The 21,456-nt window shown below is 37.9% G+C and overlaps 2 protein-coding genes across 3 annotated transcripts; one reads left to right on the forward strand and one right to left on the reverse strand.

Annotated features, from left to right (window-relative positions):
- The first annotated feature begins 2,051 nt into the window (after positions 1 to 2,051).
- Positions 2,052 to 2,972, forward strand: LOC133854768 (early nodulin-like protein 8). The gene is made up of 2 exons (XM_062291041.1): positions 2,052 to 2,325; positions 2,430 to 2,972. The coding sequence occupies exons 1-2, from the start codon at positions 2,124 to 2,126 to the stop codon at positions 2,831 to 2,833; spliced, it is 606 nt and encodes a 201-aa protein (XP_062147025.1). The 5' UTR covers positions 2,052 to 2,123; the 3' UTR covers positions 2,834 to 2,972.
- A 1,136-nt stretch (positions 2,973 to 4,108) lies between these two features.
- LOC133854066 (oligopeptide transporter 7-like) lies at positions 4,109 to 20,769 on the reverse strand. 2 transcript variants are annotated; one of them, XM_062290096.1, is made up of 14 exons: positions 20,463 to 20,752; positions 20,029 to 20,376; positions 19,768 to 19,952; positions 19,584 to 19,681; positions 16,534 to 17,103; positions 15,845 to 16,100; positions 15,558 to 15,740; positions 9,635 to 10,705; positions 9,339 to 9,437; positions 6,571 to 6,654; positions 6,143 to 6,465; positions 5,780 to 5,996; positions 5,434 to 5,513; positions 4,109 to 4,728 (listed from the first exon to the last, which is right to left on the reverse strand). In XM_062290096.1, exons 1-14 carry the CDS (start codon positions 20,497 to 20,499, stop codon positions 4,539 to 4,541), a joined length of 3,741 nt encoding a protein of 1,246 aa, XP_062146080.1. In that variant the 5' UTR covers positions 20,500 to 20,752; the 3' UTR covers positions 4,109 to 4,538. The 2 variants fall into 2 exon arrangements, with proteins under 2 accessions (XP_062146080.1, XP_062146081.1); XM_062290097.1 differs by lacking the exons at positions 4,109 to 4,728; positions 5,434 to 5,513; positions 5,780 to 5,996; ... (2 more) ...; positions 9,339 to 9,437; positions 9,635 to 10,705 and adding an exon at positions 14,275 to 15,017 and having other exon boundaries at positions 20,463 to 20,769.
- Between the last annotated feature and the right edge of the window lie 687 nt (positions 20,770 to 21,456).

Raw genomic sequence — 21,456 nt, forward strand, 5'->3', positions numbered from 1 at the left:
TTGTAATTAATCTCCATTTTCTTTATTGCTTAGAGGAAAAAAAAAAAAAAAAAAAACCCATCTAGTTTCATCCGGATAACTATTATAAAAATCTCTATGAAGTGGGTGTTCGAAAATTCTACTTTTACTTTTGCCAATGGTGGTTCTTTTGATTTTCTACTCTACTGGCTTTTTTTTGGGGGGGGGGGGGGGGGGAGGCTGAATTCAAGTGAGTGGCTGTTCTTTGATGACAAAAGAGTGAGCACTTTATTGAGAACAAGCTAAAAAGAAACCAGAGTCAGGTAGGAATATACAAAAGCACCATAGAATTACTTCTTAGATGGCGGCAAATGGGAGCACGTGCAAGAAGTAGAAGGATGGAGCGAAGAAGAGAGGCTGAGGCCCGGGGGTGGTAAACCGGTAGTGAAAGGTAGATGACAAATATTAGGGTTGAAAAGGTGGTTAACCTCTATCCATAACTGCCTTAAGCGGTTATTCTATTTTAATAACCGTTTCTCTAATCTTTAGAAAGAGAACTTGTTATTTGAGAAGCTCTTTCTCGTCCTATCTACCAAGTAATAATTCTGTTCTTCCCAATCTAAATCCTTGTGGCAAATGGTATGGTTTGAATTTATAGCATCATTTCATTACAATGACACATTACCACTTAGCAAGAATCCATGTAGATAATAGATATAGACATATTTCTTTATTAAAAAAACCTTTTCACCATTAAGAACTTTAAACATCTCCATGACATTGCTGAATTTGTGATGTAGGATGGCGACCCCTCTTTTTTTGGTGCGAGCAGGGAGCAAAGTGTGCTCCTCTCGAGGGTTGCTTGAGTGAAGTTGGAGCAAAATGTCTTGCTCGAAGCCCGTTTGAATACAATCTAAGAACTTACCATTATAAGGTGGCAAAATATTTATTCAGAAAATCGGCCAGATCTTGAATCCGTGTGAAAATCCTTTCTTTATATACTTTCATTGTTTAAGAATGCTCGATCTGACGCCGCATGGGCTTCACATTGTACTCACTACTTGCACCGAAAAAGAGGGGTTCGCCGTCCTACATCAATTTGATTACAGTAATTAATGGCTTTTAGATAAACCAAATCCTCTAATCAACAAAAATAATTCCATGGAAAGACAAATGAGAATAAGCAATATCCAAGTTGTGGATGAAATTTAAGGTCGGTCACTTTCCACTCTTCATTCTGGTTTTTTCTTCAAAATTTAACAAATAAGATTTAATATCAGAAGGACCAACCATGTGAGGGGGGACAGGTCACAGGTTGCACCGCTATCTCTCGTCTTCTCCACATGATGATGATGGTATTTTATACAAGTCAATCATGTAGCTATTAGTATTTGAGAAAGCATCCTAAACTCTCCTTCCACCTTCTGTCCAAACTCGCCTGCCTAGGCTGCTCTCTCATGGATGACTATCCATCTGGCCCATGTGCCATTATTTGCAACATGATTGATTTCTTTATCAGTTTTAACTGATTTAGATTTCAAGCAATTTGAGTAGTAACCGTAAAAAACTAATGCATTCGGATACTTCGCGGTTCAAGTGAACCAGAGAGGAGCCAGTAAGGCTAAATGAAAGGGTAAAAAATTGTCAAAAAAATAAAATAAAAATCAAATGACAATTTTACCCTCCTATTTCTGAAAGTGAAAATCAAAATTTAGAATTTTAAATCAGCAAAGACTTTGTAAAAAAAAAAAAATCAATAGCTTATTTTTACAGCCATATTATCTTAGTTGTAAGGCAGTCATATAACAGTTTACTAAATAACATTTCTCGTGATTCAAAAAAAACGGTTGCAAATTTTTTACCCGACTCGCGAACTCGACACAAATTCAATACAGAATTAGTGGGTTAGAATTGAAAGGTCTGACACGTTTAATTAAGTTGGTCGAAATTATAATTAATATATATAATTTTATATCCATGACTCAATGTTACCCGAACCGAGGTCAAATTACTACCATCTTAAGATGGGCATTCCGGTAAATCTCTTTGTTAAACTAATCACAGCCTGTAGACACTGGAGCCAATAAGATTCAGCCGTCCAGCGTCCTGGCTCTTGGCTCCCAGATTCTTAAATTTGAGAAACAGAGAGCGTGAGAAGCTCTAAGATGGCGAATCTCAGAAGTACGAGGTACCGCTTCTTGTTGGCTTTTCAGTTCCTTGTACTACTGCAATCCAAATTATCCAATGTCTTCTGCTACCAGTACAAGGTTGGAGATTTAGACGCCTGGGGAATACCCACTTCAGCAAATCCACAAGTCTACACCATATGGTCCAAATATCACACCTTGAGGATCGGAGATTCTCTCTGTAAGTTTTTTTCTGATCATCATCTTCTTCCTCTCTTGATGCGGCCAGCCAGCTATCGTTTCTGATTTATAAATGGGTTTATTTTCTTTTTTCTGTATATTCAGTGTTTTTGTACCCACCAAGTCAAGATTCACTGATACAAGTCACGGTAGAATCCTTCAACAGCTGCAACCTCAAAGATCCAATCTTGTACATGAACAATGGCAATTCTCTTTTCAACATCACCGCACATGGGGAATTCTACTTCACCAGTGGAGAGCAAGGGCACTGCGAAAAGAACCAGAAGCTCCACATTTCTGTGCTTTCTGGTAATGGGTCTGCTTCAGATCCTCCTTCCTACGGTCCTAGCGCATTGCCGGAAATTTCACCCTCTTACCCTACTGTTTTTGGAACAATCCCACAACCGCCTTCCCCTTCTTCTTCTTCTTCTTCTTCACTAAGCTTCCCAATCTTCATCGCAGCTCTTGCTGGATTTCTGGTATCTGCAATAATTAATGGCATCATGTGAAGAACATATCCAGTTGAGAATGATTCTTTTTTCCCACTTTGGTATTGATTTTTTTTTCTTCATTATTGGTTAATATGAAATTTTTGGCTTTGTAATTCTTGGAAGCAACTTAATATAATGATTTGGTTCAAATTTGATACATGTTTGTTCTGTCAATGCTATGCATACTCGATTTTGAAGTTCCAAACAGTAGAAAGAGCATCTATGAACTGTAAATATCACTTTCTCTTTTGCTCTTTTCTAAGAAAAGATGGCACCAGTTTCAACTTTCAATGTAAAAAGAAAGAACAAAAGATCAATCTGTGTAGCTCCAAGACAACATCGCCCGATATTATTGCTGCTGTCAAGGTTTCCCTGTTCCATTAATTTATGTACTTGCCAGCTGGGGATTCGCGTTGCCCCCGACAGTTTCTCTACGTGCGGTCGCGCACACATTAATCAGATAGAAAATAGCATAACAGGAAGGAATAATATTTGAGTAGGACAGTTTTTACTACAATTTTCCTACGAATTACAATTACAGTTAACTCCCTTGCAAATTTACGCAAAAAAGGTTAACAATTTTTTACGCTACCCACGAATCCAACATTAAAATTAGTAGGTTAGAGTCGATGGATCTGACCCGTTTAATTAAATAGGTCGGGTTAAAGTTGACCTACATAATCTTATATTCATGCATTGACACAGCCCTCAACATTTAGGGTTAGCAATTTTCTACACAACCTACAAACCTAATACGAATCAAACACAAAATTGGCAGATTAGAGTTTAAGGTTCCAACCGGTTTAATTAAATAGGTCGGCTTAGGATATTAGTTTTATACCCATGCCTTGACACAAATTAAACCTGACATGCAAATATGAATTATCACATTTACGTGACAGTATCTTAATATTTTGTTTAAAAACTAATATTGTAAGTGTTACATAAATTGTTATATCAATTTATAAGGAATTTATAATAAACATTATAATACTCCCCATAGCGCTCAGGCACCCAAAAAAAAAAAAAAAAAAAAAAAAAATGAATACCAAAAGTTCAAGGGAGTATGGCAATTAGCATTGAGCACAAAAATCTGCTGAAAATTTTGACCAAGGAAAAAGGTAAAAGAGTGGTGGGGGGTTTGTGTTGGGGAGATACGTTGGGGATACTACTTTAATCTAAAAGCTTAAGTCAACTATAGATTCAATAATATTCATATTAATTACTTACTTTTGTTGTTAGTGCTCAATATAGGCCCTATATATATGGTAAAAATTTTGTGCAATGTAAAGAAACGGTGCAAAGAATAGGTGCTCCCAGTTACACTAATTGCAAAATTCACTTTAATTAACAGAGTTAGTGCTCCTTACTTTTCCTACCTTCACATGGGAAAAGGAAAAGGAAGCAAATCAGGCAACAAGAAATTAACAGCTATGAGATATACTTTCTTGGCACCCGGAATTAAATGTTAGTTTACATACTCTATCACATAATTTACACATGTAGCCTGATCTAAAAAAACCTCAGAGGAAGTGTTCCTTGTGCTTCCTTTTAGAAGATTAATTATCACCGAATGCTACAAGAAAAATGGCAAGGATCCTGTTTCTCCAGAGCAAATGAAAGCCTGTTTGATTGAGGAGTTATGATGGAACTGACGTTACTCAGCTGACCACGACGCGATCGACGGCCATTGGCTTCTCTTCAGAAGCAGCATAGAGGGTGCCTATTGAGCTGCAGACTCTGTAAAGGGACTCCTCATTTGAGCAGCAGGACCAGAGTCTACTTCCATGGCAGAAGCTCTTGGAGGGGAAGCGGGCTGCACCTCCACATCTGGGTATGCGGCCTTGAACCTTGCTCGCAGACCTTCATCAACTAATCTTACTCCATTCAATTGATTACCGAGTGACATCCACCTGATAAATAGACAAGTAATCAGCAACATGAAACGAAATAAAACCCATATACCAAGGCGCAGCTTGTCTGAAAGTAGTCGGAGTGCTGCTGTGTGGAAGACCTGTTTTTTATGGTGTATTTGAAGGGAAAGCAATTGTAGGAGTTTTGACTTTTGAGAAGACGAGGGAAGAGCACAAGTATTTTTTTTTTCTTCAATACTAATCTGTGAACAGCTGCTTATATTTCTCATTTGGTCTTAAATTTTCATAATTTTCTTATTCTTTTTTCTTCTTCTAACTATGTGTTTTCTCTTGTATACTTCTTGTGTACTTAGGGGTGCCTTGCGCTTTTAATAATATTTTGTTTACTTATTAAAAAAAAAAAAACAAAAAAGGCTTGTCTGCTACATGAGCACAAACTGCAAAGCCTATTTCTAATCACCAAGTCCCATGGAGAGCTAAAGAGAAGAATAAAAGAAGGCCTCTACGGTTAGGAAACAGTAATAACCCAGGATCCTAGGCCATGACACTATAATTTTGTTCAAAAGCATTTAGCCTCAGATATTATTGTCAAAATTAGAGTCCAGCTTCCTCGGGTCTTTACAAAAATAAAATCCTCAAGCACCTTTATCTCATTATTGTCAAAATGATTAAGTTGCTGATAAATAGGAATGAGGCCAAAAAAAATACGACAAGAAGCACTAGTATGGGTCAAGAAAAAAATACCCTGCATGAGTGTTGTGCATGCGAGCAAACAATTCCAGCTTTCTTGTTCTTGGACTTATCCTCTCCAGCAAAGGGTACATCTGCAGCAATAGATTTATTAACTCAAGTTTACATCTAGTAAACCTGGATATAAATTATTTTCTAAACAACCCTAAAAAATCATAAGATAATGCTTATAGTATAACCATTGAGCAGAAGGCACAAAAATTATGGTGAAAGAATGTGGCCATCAGCATGTAGTAACTTGCAACCCTATTACAGGAAGCACTAATGTTCATACGAGCATACCAGTAAAGGTACCAGGAAGTGATAACCATAAAAACTATAAGATATGTGTTCTACTCACCTCATCTGGCTTACGGCTAGTCTCTCGAACTTCAGCAACAACGACATCAGTATCGATGTTCCTGTTTACTTCTGGATTGCCCTTTATTCCAACAAGGCAATGCTCCTTACTGTGATTGAGCCAGTGACCCGTCCTCCCTGTTCTAATTATTCGCTGAAGCTGATTAGTCTTCACCCAAATGACCTCCTCAATACGCTTGTACCCCCAAAGTTCTAAACTGCAAAAAGGATAGTAATAAGCTTGTAAGCCAAAAGTAAGCAATAAACATGTGTCATGTTTCAAGCTTCTCAGCCAATATCAATAACCATCCATCAGAGAGTTATGAACATTATAGTTGACAGATGGCAAAAAATAAGCACACACCATTCACGTCCAAGCTCCATTGCACGTCCAGTGACCCAAAGAAAAATCAGACCATCGGTCTGCAATGCAGGAACATTCAGATTGCGCATTTCATCATCAGCCATGGTCCCATAAGGCAACTCCATATGAATGTCCCAAGGTGGATCTGCCATTATAACTCCAAATTGCCCTAAAATGTCCATTCTAAAGTTCCGGATATCACAATTAATCCATTGCGGTTCTCCAAGTTCTACTTCTGAACAATATTCAGCACGCTTTAGTGGTTTAGGAGGAGGAAGCACATCAGGCATTTGGTCTATCTCGTAATGAACATATTTGCATGTCTGTCAAAAATACATTACTCCATGTAAAAAGAAAGAGAGGAAAAAAATAAGTATTTAAGAATACATAAACCCAGTAAAAATGTTGTTTCAGGGGAGAAAATTTACCTTCATGTGACGGCAAGTATCTAGAAAAGAACAGTCCCCTAAATTGATGTCAGTATGTGGAGCAATTATTCGCCGAAAATGAACCTGGAAAGACTTGAAATTTTCAATTCAAAGAAAGCAAAAATATTCATAAATTTCAAGATCAAGGTGATGTCTAGCCATATGAGGAGGATAGAGTAAATTATTAGTACCATCAAAAGAACTAAGATTTGGGGCTCCTCAAATCAAAGTCAAATGACTTCACATGAATAATAATATTCTATACAACTAAATTGTCAAACTAGTTCTCTTTTCTCAGACAAGGAAAGCTGATTGAATGAGACTGTTCAGCGAACTGTGAGGCTGCAAATCAAAGAAAACCTTAGCCCGTTACAAGAGATTTGGCTGCCTCAAATGAAATTGACACCCATGTCCGGAATTAGTTAACTTGTTGGTATCATTAAGGTCTAGCCGAAGACCTTCTGCCTATTACGGGAAAGTATAACAAGTACCACAACTGTATCCTTGTCTAGTACAAAATTTAACAATTTAATATTTACCAGCATGCATTTAAAATCCTAAGAAACACCACATCCGAAAGTATCGCTTTCTATGTTCTCACTTTTCATATCATCACACCACGTGCTCTATCCATATTGCGCCTTGTGATATGCTTGAGCTTTCTTCAAAATATCGTTTTCTACTCGAACAAATTGGAAGATAAAGCCAGTGTTCAACTACTAAAAGATTTAAGTTGACATCCAGACGTGAAGAACAAAGTTACAAGTCAATTAGGAACCAGAATGATTGATTACTATAATTACAATGAAATCCAACTATTTACACTGTACTTTGACTTGCACTTAGGATGAGCTCCGGCTATTTATAGGAGGCTCACTTGAGGTTTTCAGTGATTGACTTGAGTAAAAAGTTTATCTAACTTTGAATAGATACATGTTTGTAGCGGCAAAGCCACATGAAAACCAGAGAGGGCATCAATGGCGAAGCCACATGTAGACCAAGAGGGCCATGACCCCTCCAAGGATAATGAAAAGTGGCTTGATATATATGTCTGCGTCTGAGGAAGTTTCCTAGTGGCTGCACTTACAGCCCCACAAATCCCAATACGAACTGTGTATTTTTTTTTTCCTAAGCACGTGTCATATGTTCTTTCAAAAGTATACCACTTTTTACTAGAAATTCTAAACTCATTCACTATTTGAATTACTCAAATTGATTTCCCATTCATATAATTACTATGACCACATGGTCATCATAAGATTATCTTAAATCAAAGTACGTGTTAGGGAGATTGATACCTTGATGAGTCTTTTAATGAGCCCATAATATAACATATTGAGACACAACAAAACCCAAAAGCTTAAGCCTATAGATTTGGGCTCAACTATGCTATATTAACCACTCAGACTTCTTACATCTTTTCAATGTGGAACTCAATCCTTTTTACACTCAAACATGTATACTCAACAATCTTCCCCTCATGTGTGAGTTCATCACCACATTGTTATATTCCCCCCTTAAACGGAAGACTTTTTACCAATCTTATGGGAACTCTCCAAGATCACTTGTGGGCTATGTGGGTTTTGTCTGCGCCATGCACCTTTATCCCTATTCCATGGACTCTCATTTGTGCCCGTGCCATGAACCTTTTTGCTCCTTGCTCAAGGGATTCTTGTCCATGTTCACAGCTTACACCATTTTTACTCCTACTGTAGGAACCCTTGTACAAGCCCATGCCATGAACCTTTGCCTTTTCATTCCAAGGACGCTCATCTATGCTCGCATTGTATAACTTCTTATCTCTACGACATGGACCTTTGTCCGTGCTTGTACCACTATACTATACCGCACACCACCATCGGCTCTGATACCACTTGTTAGAGAGATTGATACCTATGTGAGTCTTTTAGTGAGCCCATAATATAACATATTAAGATACCACACAACCTAAAAGTTTAAGCCTATGGACTTTGGCTCAACTATACTATATTAACCACTCACACTTTTTACATCTTTCCAATGTGGAACTCAATCCTTTTTACATTCACACATATATACTCAACAGTAAAAAACAAAAAAGCTGAGACTTCCACCATACTCCCCTTTTGTCTGCATTTTCTGGTCACATAGCAACGACACCATTCCACTTCTACAAGCACTCCAGTCCAAAAAGCCATTGATAAATTTTCAATATTTATGTTTTTCCTCCTCTTTTTTTTTGTATTTTTTTCTAGTTTATTTTTATCAAAATTTTGTTTTAATTTGTATGTGGTTTGATCTTGAATTTCGATTCCTTTGCTCATTAGATATTTGTATTATGTTTCATTATAAAGAAAAATAACTTCTACTCACTCACGTGGTATTGATTAGAGAGACAAAAGATACCCAATATTTTTATCAATCTTGGCACATATATGTTGAGTTTGATAGATGACCTTTTCGTTGTACACCTATTGGGTTACAAAATACTTCATTTGCATCTTGATATGTTTTTATAATATAATTTTGTGCCAATATACGTAGTAGAATACAAAGCATATCGCAAAAATAAAGTACATAATACAAAATCATCATAACTTCAGTTCTGCCCCCTGAAACATAAATTCCTGGCTTTGCCACTGCCTGTTCTATATATGCATATTCATGTAGCTTTGTATCTGTGTTAGGCACAGGGAAAATGCTGATAACAAAATACAAGAAACAAGAGTAGATGATCATATACATGTTCTGTGCTACTAAAAAAATGCTTACAAACTCTACTTACTAACCTTCTCACATGCCATAAAGGAACCAGTTTGACGCCGGCAATCCTCTTTTGTTAGGGATGAACAGTACTCCTTCAGGTTCGGACCACCTATGGTTTTGAACTGAAAACAAAATTTAGAACAAGAAAACATGAACACTCTAATGATCCACGCAAGCTAAAGTATTTGCAAGGAACTAACGTTGCAACTAATACCCGCAGATATAAGTAAACATGGCCTGGGTTGTTGACCTAAATCTAATCTCTTCCAGATAGCATACACAATTGTAAGAAATGGCTACAAAAGTTCCAAAAATAAACCTTTTCAGCCACAGCAGTCTCCTTAGCAGTAGGCCGGTGAATGAGGTCCAAAAGCTCCTCACCAGTCTTTGATTTCTGCATCTCCATAAAAGACTTCTTTTTCAACAATGCTTCAAGATCCTTCATATCATCCTCCTCAGTCCTCAGCTTCTGCATCACACCCATTGGCCTATGCGTTGGATGAACACCAACCCCTCTGCCCATCACCCCAACACCTCCTCTTAGCCCCCTTGGCCCCGGCGGCGGCATAATCGGCTCCCCACCAGGTCCCACCCACATGTCCTGCATTGGCCTCTGACCAAACACTCCAACCCCACCATTCACATCCACCAATTGCTGACTCTGAAACTGACCCACATTCACATTCGCATTATTCACACTCACATCACTCCCCAAAGTCTCGTGCTTGCTCTCTGGCAACTCTCTCAGAAGCCGAGTCCTATCGATCCCTAAGACCATCACTCGTGATTTCCCACTCACCTCAAAGGCCTCCAAGTCAACCCCACCATTATCCTCAGCCATCGACCTCAACGCCATCTCCACCGCCAGTATCGCCCCGGACTCACCTCCGAGCTCTCTCAGCGCCGCCCTCTCCGCCGGCGTGGCGTTCTGATCGTTCTCCAGCTTCCTCAGCACTGTCGACGAGTCGATCGGCGCGAATGGGACCCGACCCAAGAGACAAACAGCCACCATCGACCGCACCACCGACAAGGGACTCACCGGCTCGCTCTCTGGCTCGCGAGCCCGAACCGGTTCTGGGTCTTGGGTGTGGGTGGGCAAGGCTGGTTTGGTTGTGGGTTTGATGGGGTTGGGGATGGGGTTGGGCTTTGGGAGAGTGGGCGTGGGAGTGAAGGGTCGGTGGTTGAATGTGGAGACGACCTTCAGAGAGAGATCGATGGACGACACGATGTTGGGCACGAAGGATTGGAGAGAAGCCAAAAGGTTGAGGTGGGTATTGTGCTGAGACTCCATGCGAGCTTGGAGCTGTTGATGGACGGCTTTGATTCTCGCCACGGTGTCTTCGTTGCCGCCCGATTGGGTTTCCATTGTTCTCTGTGTCTGACTGTGGCACTGTGAAAGAGTTCGGAGGCGTTGCCAAACCAACTATTTATTCTTTCTTTTTTCGAAAAAATATAATTTAAACCCACAAATTAACCTTTTTTTCTCTAAATGGCCTCTCAAAATACCAAAGCTTTCAATCTAACCCTCCAAACAACTAAAACCTTTAAAAAATGCCCATTTTGATGAAACATCCTCATAATACTCATGTAAAGTGTCATTTTTCAATTAAAAAATAAAATTCAAAAATAAATAAACTAAAATTTTATTTCTTAATTTTATTTTTATTTCTATTTTTTAAAAAAAAAGATAGGTGTTTAGAATAGAGTTATTTCTCAACCGTGACTCGATCTTCCCGACACCCCTTCGGCCACCGTCCATTTCTCTGTCAGAAACCGATCGAGGTCTTCCACAACGATGATAGACTTGCTTGTCGTTTGTAACAAAACAAAATTCAAATTGGTATCATTCATAACCTTCAAAAGATCAATATCATAGACATCTAATGATAGGAAATCAGTCATGTCTGTGTTTGGAGAGGCAGGGACGAGTTTGCCGAGCTGCAGGTGTGCATCGTGCCCAACGACGATCCTGGAAATAAGCAGTACGTCCTCCGGTTGATCCCAATATTTTTTTTTTGAATTATTTTTTGATTTTTTTGATTTTTTTTGATTTTTTTTGATTTTTTTTTTGAATTGAAAAATGACATGTGGCAGGGGGTATTATGAGGATATTTCGCCAAAATTGACATTTTTCAAAGGTTTTGGTTTGGTGGCCGGAGTGCAAGCCTTGTGAAAAATAAATATTTGACTTCTAAATACCAAGTGTATGTTCGTGTGCAACAAAAATATCTTAACTGCGAAAATAAAAAAGACAAGATATTTGTTGACGAAGTGAAAACTCTGTGAAGAGAAAAACCACTCTGGGGCAGCAAAACCCATGAAATCTACTATCCAAAGGTAAAGCAAGTTACAAAGCATTCATACTCACAAAACTTATTGCAGTAGTCATACCTTTAACTATAACACGGAGCACGTCGTGAACGCTTCCCAACCAAGTCTCCTACTTGAAGGGGTCTTTGATGGAATCATTTACCTTAGGGTCGACCTCTAAGATAGACTTCACATGAACTATTGAGCACACATCGGCAACGGCTAGAGAGCTAGCAAATCTTCAAATCTCCCTAAACACTCTCTCTAACCACGATGAAATTCTCTACTGAATTCTTACAAATAACAAACCTAGAGCTCTCTTTAAATAGGCTTTAGAAAACCGAATTCTAGACAAATTCGGACTCTGGTTGTGGAGCGTCCGGACGGAAGATAGCATCGTCCGGATGGTCTTCTGCGACCGCCTTTCCAGAATAGCGCGATTCTTCCCAAAATAGGACTACGTCCGGACGACTTAGCCGAGCGTCCCGGCAGTCTTCACTGTAACTCCTTTTCGCGTTCGTAAAGGAAACCCGGAATATTCTAGAATGCTAGGTAGCGTCCGGACGTGTTGCCATGTCGTCCGAATATCATGTAGAAACTTTCCAAACAGTGTCAACTGAAATCTAACTTCCGTGTAGAACTTAGAGTAGCTTGACCTAGCGTCCGGACGGCGTTGCTCTAAGGTCTAGACGTCTTCAACGCTGAAGTTTCTAGACACTGCAGGGCATTCGGACGCCTTCAAAGGCTCGTCCGAACGGTTGCACAGGAACCAGCTAGCTGACTTGGAATTTGTATGAAATCTTCATAAGCACTGTCCATATAATTTGAAGATTCTGAATAAGACCGATAATCCTGTTTAAATAGCAACCATTACATAAAACGTTTTTGTCATCCAAAATATAGCCAACATAAAATACTAACACCTTGGTAGTTTAGAGAGCCATCCAGAGAAATGATGGTAGTTTGGGGGGCTAAATTGTATTTTTCCCTTTCTTTTTTTTCTTTGGCTGAAGAGAAGGTTTTAGAAACGGCGGGTATTAGAGGATGGGATTGGGAATTCGGATTTCTAATAATTTATTATAGCAATTTAGGTAATAAATGTGAGGGAGTTTATGGTGGCTTATTTGTCCCAATTGAAATGATTCACCTCCAATTGAAATGAACCAAACTTCTCAGGAAAGCACGCTTAACTATGGAGTTCTGATAAATTCATGGCCATCACGGCTTTAAAACATATTGTGTGTGGTATCAAAGTGCACCGCAACTAGCCTGGTGGCCCCACCCAGAATATTGTCCTCTTTGGTATCTTGGGTGACTCAAACCCTCTACCTCAAGGCTTTGTTCCTTCTACCCAAACCAGTTGGGCTCCTAACGCGTTATATCAAGAATGATGCATTTATACATATAAGCACATTTCCATTCTCAGGCGATGTGGGATGTCACACCAATAATTTTTATTAGGACTTTCTTATTTTTATTACCCGAATTATTAACAATTCGAAAAAAAAATTGTTGAGATATCTATCCCTAGATTTGAGTTGCAGTCCTAAGTTAGAATATAAAGTCAAGTGAATTGCGGTCAAGATCTTTATTATGAATGAGGATTTCCCTGCAATTTGGTCACCCCTACTAATAAGGGGCTACCGGTTCACCTACTCCAAATAAGTAGGTGTAGGTCTTGCATCTTGAACTGCTCATTCTCTCTGTCACGTAATTCAGACAGCCCAATTGTAGGGAATCTGAATTCAAATTTTACTAGTCATGCTCGAACTAGACTTAAGATAAGACTGAGTTTTAAAATAAAATTTAATTATTATTTTTAGAAGAATTTCATAACAGAATTATCCTAAAAATTATATACGATCTTAATCTTTTTACATATATGTATAGTATTATAGTATTTATATACCATTTTTTTCCTGTTGTAGTACTTGTATCTTAAATACTCATTTTTCTACCAACTCATGCATTTGAAAGCTTCAATTGAAAAGAGATCCTCCAGACCAGGGGCGGAGCCAGCCCCCCCAAGTTGGGGGGGCCAAATTGAAAAAAAAAAATTTGGGGGGGCCAAAATTAGAAAAAATAATAAATTTTGGAGTTAAATTTTAATTTTTTTTTAAATTTTTAAATTTTTTTTTTTTTTTTTGGGGAGAACCTTGGGGCTTGGGGGGGCCAGGCCCCCCCAAGCCTCAAGGTGGCTCCGCCCCTGCTCCAGACCATCAAATTAAGATGAGTATATGGAGCATTTCTTTAATTTGCTGGGAATCATATTGTAGTTCTATTACATAGCTGTTGCAGTTAAGTCCAAAGCCCTATTTCACTGCTTAGATGAAATTTTGGAATACTTATGTAACTGAAAGATTCAATTGTAGTTGCAGCCAATTGACTGTTTGTCTTCTCAATTGGATACAAATTTCTAATAATTATATAAGAGAACTTTTAGGGGACTTAACTGCCCTAACAAGTAATCAGGTTGCTCGAGACTTGTTCGGATAGATGGACTCGATACTTTCAACATGAGTGGGTTTTGTATTAAAAATGCAAGAAACAAGTATTCAACCTTGTATAACATTTGAATTTTTTATTTTTTTATCACCAACTTTCTACCAGTTTGGTAAGAATTCTATGTAGGAAGTGACTTCGACAGGATTACATTAATAACGTCATTCGCTAAACAATTAAATTTTCTTAAATTTTTTCACCGATATTGTACTACGTGATAAAAATTGTAGTATCCCGAACATTTTACAACAACAATTGGTTTCTTTTCTGGGCTCTATATATCTTCAGTAGACAACCGGACAACCTTCAACCACAACTCCTTTGGCCGTAGGGCAGGAAGCCAAGGCACAGCCATCAAGGTCATTTCCCCACCAACTGAGGCTAACATCCTCCAAACCCAAGCAAAAATACAGAAGCACCCCCATGAAGGCAAGGCCAGCATCGAGTGCCCCAGAAAGAACATAGTTGTGACGCCTCCACCAATCCGGCTTATACCTATACAAAACAAATCCAGAGAGAAAACCAACAATTACCCAAGTAGTGTAGTTGACAGCAGTAGCCGGCGGCATTGATCCGGTGGCGCCGATCAAGACCGGCATGTTTATGAGCCTAATCCACTCTTGTTGTGGGAAAGCCTTGGCCGCCAACCACACCAGAATAGGAGCAATCGCTCCGGCGAGGAAGAACCAGTTGATAGCCTCGTACGTCCCCAAGTCTCCGAAGATTCTGCGAGGACCGATCAAACCCCAGATAACAGATGCATCATAAAACACGGTGTCACTTGGGCATGTCCACACCGAGGATGTATCCTCGCAGATGTCAGGGATGGTTTCCATTAGCCACCATGCTGTGCCCAAGTACACGATGCCAGCTATAAAGGTTCCAACAACCTAAGCAGAGGTCAAGATAGAGTTATTGATAATGATTCAAGCATATAAATTTTGGGCAGTTTGTTTCGGCATAAAATATTTTCTGCGTTGCTATTTTTTGTTGTTTGTTTACAACCCTAAAAAATTGTTCAAAAAAACGATTTTCGGCATTTGGTTCCTATGAAAAATCTACAAATATTTCTTATATTTTCATATAATCTGAGGAGCAATGAAGAAGAGAGAGACAAAGAAGAGAAGTTGTGATTGAGTAAGAGATTGTGTGAGAATAGATCTTCGCGGGTAGGATTTAGATCCAGTGCGAAAGGGCTCACGTGAGGCCCAATACTTATTCAAGTAGGTGTTCAGGCAACTCGAGACCTGTTCGGACAGATAGGCCCCATCACAATTGTCTGTCCTAAAATGTGGGAGAGCGTGCAGAAGAAAATGGTTTACGCTGCGCCAAACACTCAAAAATATATAGAAAAGAACTTTTTTCAAAAATTATTTTATGCCAAAACAAACAGGCCTTAGGAGACGCTGAGTGAAGGGATATTGGCTAACCTGTGCCATGAACATTGTTCTAGGAGGGATTTTCATGTAGTGGCCAAGCTTGAAGTCTTGCAGAAAGGTTACGGCCTGTGTCATGCTAATGTAGCCGTACACCTTGAAGCACATGTTAGCAACAGGATATCCAGGGTAGATATACCCAATTATATACTCAGTGATGATGTTCAAGCCTGGTGTCTGTCATGACAGAAAAGGTCAACATTTCTGTCTTCTCATTAGCTGATGTCTTGTTGAAATTCTGGCTCCAAAAGATTATATATATAAATGTGAAAAGAAATTACCTGATTTGTAATAGCAGTGATGATTCCAATTGGAAGAGTGAAGAAAATGGCAATCCCACATGCAAGTAAAACACCCCACCAAGGCAGCTGAAGCTGCTCATTGTAATACTGGCACGCAAATATTGTCAAGGCAATGTTTGCTATAAGAATGATCACAAACCACCACTCAGGGACTTGCTTGTACTTCCTCATGAGCTTTGTGTGTATGTCCATTGTATCCTCTTGAAAGCTTGATTTGCTTTGCTGCCATATTTCTCTGCATTCCACAGCTAAAAATGAACTTCAACGGCTGCCTCAGCCACTTCCATATATAATAATTATGAAAAAAAGAGTAATGCTACTCTTCATATCTACGTTACATCGGCTGAAATGAAGTGTTTCAAGTGGTAATATCATTCAATGTGACAAGTGAGTGATGAATGAGTGTAAAAGAGTACCATTATTCTATGATAATAAATTTTAGCTAAAGACACTCATATTTTACTCCCATCTCTTATACTCTTTGACATGACGGTACAAGGCCAAAAAGAAAATTTGCCCAACCTCTTTCATTGGTGGTCTCGACCATCCCCGACTTACGATCTGATGGCCGCAACCATCAGATCTCACGTCAAATAATAAAGAAGAGGGAGTGAAATGGGAGTATCGGTAGCATTACTCTTCTAAGATTTGGATGTCATAATGCATACCTTCCATGGAACAGAGCTACATGTACAACAGTAGCAGTAAGTGCAGCAAAGCCAACACCATAAGTCATTGCAAAAAAAGTGGTTAGATAAAGAGGCCCTTCCCGTAAATAGGCAGCAATGTCAAGGTGAAAATTAGAGTCGATGATGGATGAAATGTTGTACTCTTGGCCAGTTGAGGTGAAGAGCTCATCGGAAAATATTGGGAAGGTTTTTGCCTTGTACACATCAAGCCAATAGCAAATGGGGGTCAAAATGTACATGACAAAAACGAACCCTGCAGCAACATTTGCTGTGGCAAACCATGGGCTTGCCAGTGGGCTTCCAAGATAAGCAGAGATGGTGGACCAGTCAAGCCCAACAGCGGCAATTCCGAGCCCATATAGCCCAGATCCGAGCTGTTGGGCCAGGACGGATTTGGGAAATATCCAGCATATCCAAGAGAGGGAGGTTAACATTTCAAAGAGGTAGCCTGGGAAGACATAGTAAGCAAAGCTGCAAATGAAGGCTATCAAAAAGAATTGGGTTCGTGTCAATCCGCCTTTGGGCCGTTCTTCTCTCTCGTGCAGAGCCCTAAGACAGTAAAACAGTATCACGTCAGTTACTAAATAATTAAATATATTTATCAAATTTTGTTGCTTAATTGTTTCACCTATAAGATATTGTCATATGAGTTTGTAAAAAAATTATAGTAAAAAGGGTAATATCCCGAACATTTTCCATTATAAAAGGCCTTTTTTTTTTTGCGAAAGTTTTAACAATAAAAACTTTGCATATGTTGCCGAAATAAGTTATTGGGTACAAAGTTTGGTCATTATGTTTGACAAAGCAAATTAAGGAGATTAAAGAATAATCATGATCAACAAGTCTATGGAACACTTGATAAAAGCCTATTTGTTACTGAAATTGGTACATAAAAGAAAGAAAGAAAGAAAGAAAAAAAAGAAAAGAAAAAGGCCATCATCTTATCGAAAATAACGGTTTTTGAAACTTTGATATATATATATATATATTGGTTCAATTATATGCCTATAAAATATAAGATAATATTAGAAAACACACTTTTATTCCATCACTAGTTCATCTTACTAAAGCAGTAACAATCGACCCTTAATTTTTTTTTTTTTTTAATAATTATTAATCTAAAAGCTTATTAATATTAATTATAATGCCAACAAAATAAAATAATAATGAAATAAAAATATAATTTCTAAAGTTTCTCTTAAAAGAGTTTTATGTAAAAGAATGAAAACAAATATTTGACTGATGGGTACAGCAACGACCGTGGCCCCAAATGAGGCATAAAGTTAGGTCGAGCTGTATATTGTCTTCACATGAGCAAAATGCCATGTTAGAGTTGAGTATATGATGAGTTTTCCCATGTGATATTAAATTCAACGATATTTTTGGCCAACTTTTAATTCTAATCCTGACAAAAGAATCTACCCAAATGCAAGTTGGTGCCAAAAACTTCAACTACAAGCAATTTTGGTCTAGCATGCACGCATATTAATGCTAAATCTAAAAAACCCACAAAATTCAAGTTCAATGGAAGAAAAAAAAAAAAAAAAAGTGCCTAATTTAGCTTATTAAATTGATATTTATTTTTAGAAAATGTGTTTATCACATGCATTTCTAATAAGATTAACAAAATAAAAAAAAATTACATACATTTTTAAAAATATACATGTAAAAATCACATGTTTTAAGCACGTATTAATATAATAAACTAGGTTCAAGATATTTTCTTTAACCTAGTTTGAAAAAAAAAAAAAAAAAAAAAAGTGAGGACTTCCGCTTAATAAAACATGGTTTCTAAGCAATCGAACTCATAACATGTTCACCAATTTATTTACATTTAAACTTGACTTGTTTAAGAAACAATGTTGATCACAATAAACTTGCTTTGACTTTACCAAATAAAATAAACAAGCCCCAACCCATATCTTTTACTATATGTATGTAGCATTTTGACCAGCAAGCAGGCTAAGATCATGATCACTAGCTACCACACCCAACAATTTAAGTATAATTAATAGACTTAATTAACAACCCTACACCCTAACAACCGAATAATAAATTGTTTGATATGTACTAATTTGTTTTTTGTCAAGATTTTTTTGTTGAAAAATAAAACTTTGGTGGATCTTTTGCGTGCCACACGATGAATTAATATATCCCATCATAATGTGACCCTAAGTCGAAGGTATCTGTATATAAGATAGAGATTTCAACAATTTTATTATTTGGATTTTTAGCAATTTAAATAGTAAATATGACAGAATTCTTATAAAATTTACACGTTCGAAAAGGTTTCAAGCAGCTTATCCCATACTCGAATAGATAGGCCGGCTCCAAGCCTATACCTAATTTCGTCTTTGTTCATAAAAACTCTCTTATATTTAGTGGCAATTCTCATATTTGTCAGCTATCTAGCAATAAATTTATGGGATCTCATCTAAGCCATCACTAAATATGACACATAAATGATACTTGGCCACATACCTCATAACACAATTGTTGATCACATTTGCCTCTTTTTTATTTATTTAAAAAAAAAAAAAAAAAACACATATAAAACCAAATTCCAACCCATTTACATGATTTGTGGTTTTTTTTAATAAAAAATAAATAAAAATAAAAATAAAAATACGTGATCAATAATTGTATCATTTCTCAATATGACAAGTCATAATTAAATAATAGAACTTAATTTGGTCCTTTTGAGCCGAAAAAGACACTTTTTTTTTTTTTTGAACAAAGAAACGCATGTTATAATCATAGAAAAACCAAAATTAGCCCAAAAAGAATCTAAGAAGATTCCGACCGTCGTGGCTGCCCAAGCTAGCTCACCGATAAGCACGGATATCCACCGGAAAAATGACACATTTTTTCTCTGAAATAAGGCTGCCCTATTGCCGTCTTCATGGAAAAGCCTCTATTTGTTTGATTAATTAGGTGTTTCAGAAGACTATATCGAGCAGTGGCACTCAAACAACCTCTTTTACACACCGGAAAAGAGAAATATAAGCAAAATCTATAACAAAAATTACCTGAACAATGAAACTTGAACCAAATTTGCCGGCCACCACATAGCCGCCGGCTCCACCAGGTATCTCCTGAATATCCCAGCCCATCCAAACCCCAACACCTACCATTCAAACCTAATTATCAACAAACACGTACCAAGAAAAATAACCTTAAAAAAAGTTACAGAACAAAAAAGATCGAACGAACCTGAGTTGTTATAACAACAAGAAAGGACACAAAGAAAGTGATGTGCTTTTTGTAGAAGACCTTGACGACGGTAACGACATGAATGGCGTACACAGTGCCGGCGCCGGAGTTGGCAAAGATTGTGATTAGAACGTGCTCTTTGATATTGAAAGGGCCAGGATTCAACGTGAACTCCAAGCGGGTTCCTAAACAGAAATAAATCAGTCAGTCAGACAAATAAAGCAAATTAATATCAGAATATATATATATATATTCTAACACCTTTGAAGAACACTCGGTTAGTGATCTTTGCAGCCATGAGTCGGCCGAGAGGCACAACGGCAATCTGAGCAGAAATGGCCGTGATTGTGAGCGGCTCCGTCCGGTACCAAAAGAACTGGTTGAGGAAGGAGAGGAGAATGCACGAGAGGGCTCCCAACACCCACATTCGAAAGGTGAGGACCGGAAGAGACGGGTCGTCTGTTGTCGGAACAGTGAGAGCAACTTGTGGGATGGGTGAGTTCTCCTCTGTTTCTTCCCCTTCGTTTACCTCGGATTTTGTCTGGGTTTCCATGGCTTGTGATGGAGATGCTGACGATGCCGCCAGTTCATCTTTCTCCTCCTTAGATACTGAACAACCCAGTAAACAAAAACTTCGTAAGAAGGAATTACAGAATATTGTAGAACAAGAAACATAACAGGGGAAAGAGGGTTACTGAGAGGGGTTCTGATCTCATGCGAGTGTTCTTCCATGGTTTTTTCTTTCCGGCCGTCTCCCAAAGAATGGGAATCTGCTTACAAAAGATGCAGTAAATTCATGGATACGAGGGATATTCAAATCAAGTGGGGCTTCTGAATAGTAAAATGAGTTGAAATTTCTTCTGGGGTTGGTTTTAATTATCCCAGAAAAGAAAAGGTTTCTTAATTTTGGGATGCAATTTTAGATGGGAATATTGGGAAATAATAATAAATTAGGTGAGTTGCTGCAGCTGCTGGTCTTCTTTCACGAGCAAGAACTACAGCACTATTGTAATGAACCAATGGAATTATGATAAGCAGCAGATGAAACTGGAATTGGTGTCCCACTAATTTTCTTTAATTTAGTCTATTAATTTAATTAATGTGTTTAGAATATATTTTTACTTCGTGATACTAATGTGTCGGTTCTAATCTACCTTTGAATTAATCATTATTATTCTCGTTAAAAATATACACAAGAAAAATAACTTCTACAACAAAATATTAAAATACTTTCAAAACATTTTTTCAACCAAAAGCTAAAGAGGAATGCTACACGTACATACCCTCCCTCCCACGCTCATTCACGTGGCTTTTAAAATCACACACAATTATATCAAAATTTAATAGTGCCGATCCATTTCAAATTTTAATTGTGATTTTAAAAGTAATGTCAAAGAACGTGAAAGTACAAGTGAGTATAAAATTTCTCATAAAAATCAAATACTTTTCAAAAAGCGTTGTCAAACGAAACTATACATTTTAGACAAAAAAAAACTGTGTCCATAAAATTGTAGGGGAGGCACGGGCTTGACATAAAATTGATATATATAGAATGCACTCAGAGAGGTAGAGAGCCTCCGATCCTCTTTTGCTTTCCTTAGTTCAAACTCAGATTACGATGGTCTGCAAGTAAATTCAGACAAATAATTATGAGATATTACTTATAATTGAGTTGTTCAACCACTCTTC

This window comes from Alnus glutinosa, chromosome 13, assembly GCF_958979055.1.
Source record: "Alnus glutinosa chromosome 13, dhAlnGlut1.1, whole genome shotgun sequence".
Classification (NCBI taxonomy): Eukaryota; Viridiplantae; Streptophyta; class Magnoliopsida; order Fagales; family Betulaceae; genus Alnus; species Alnus glutinosa.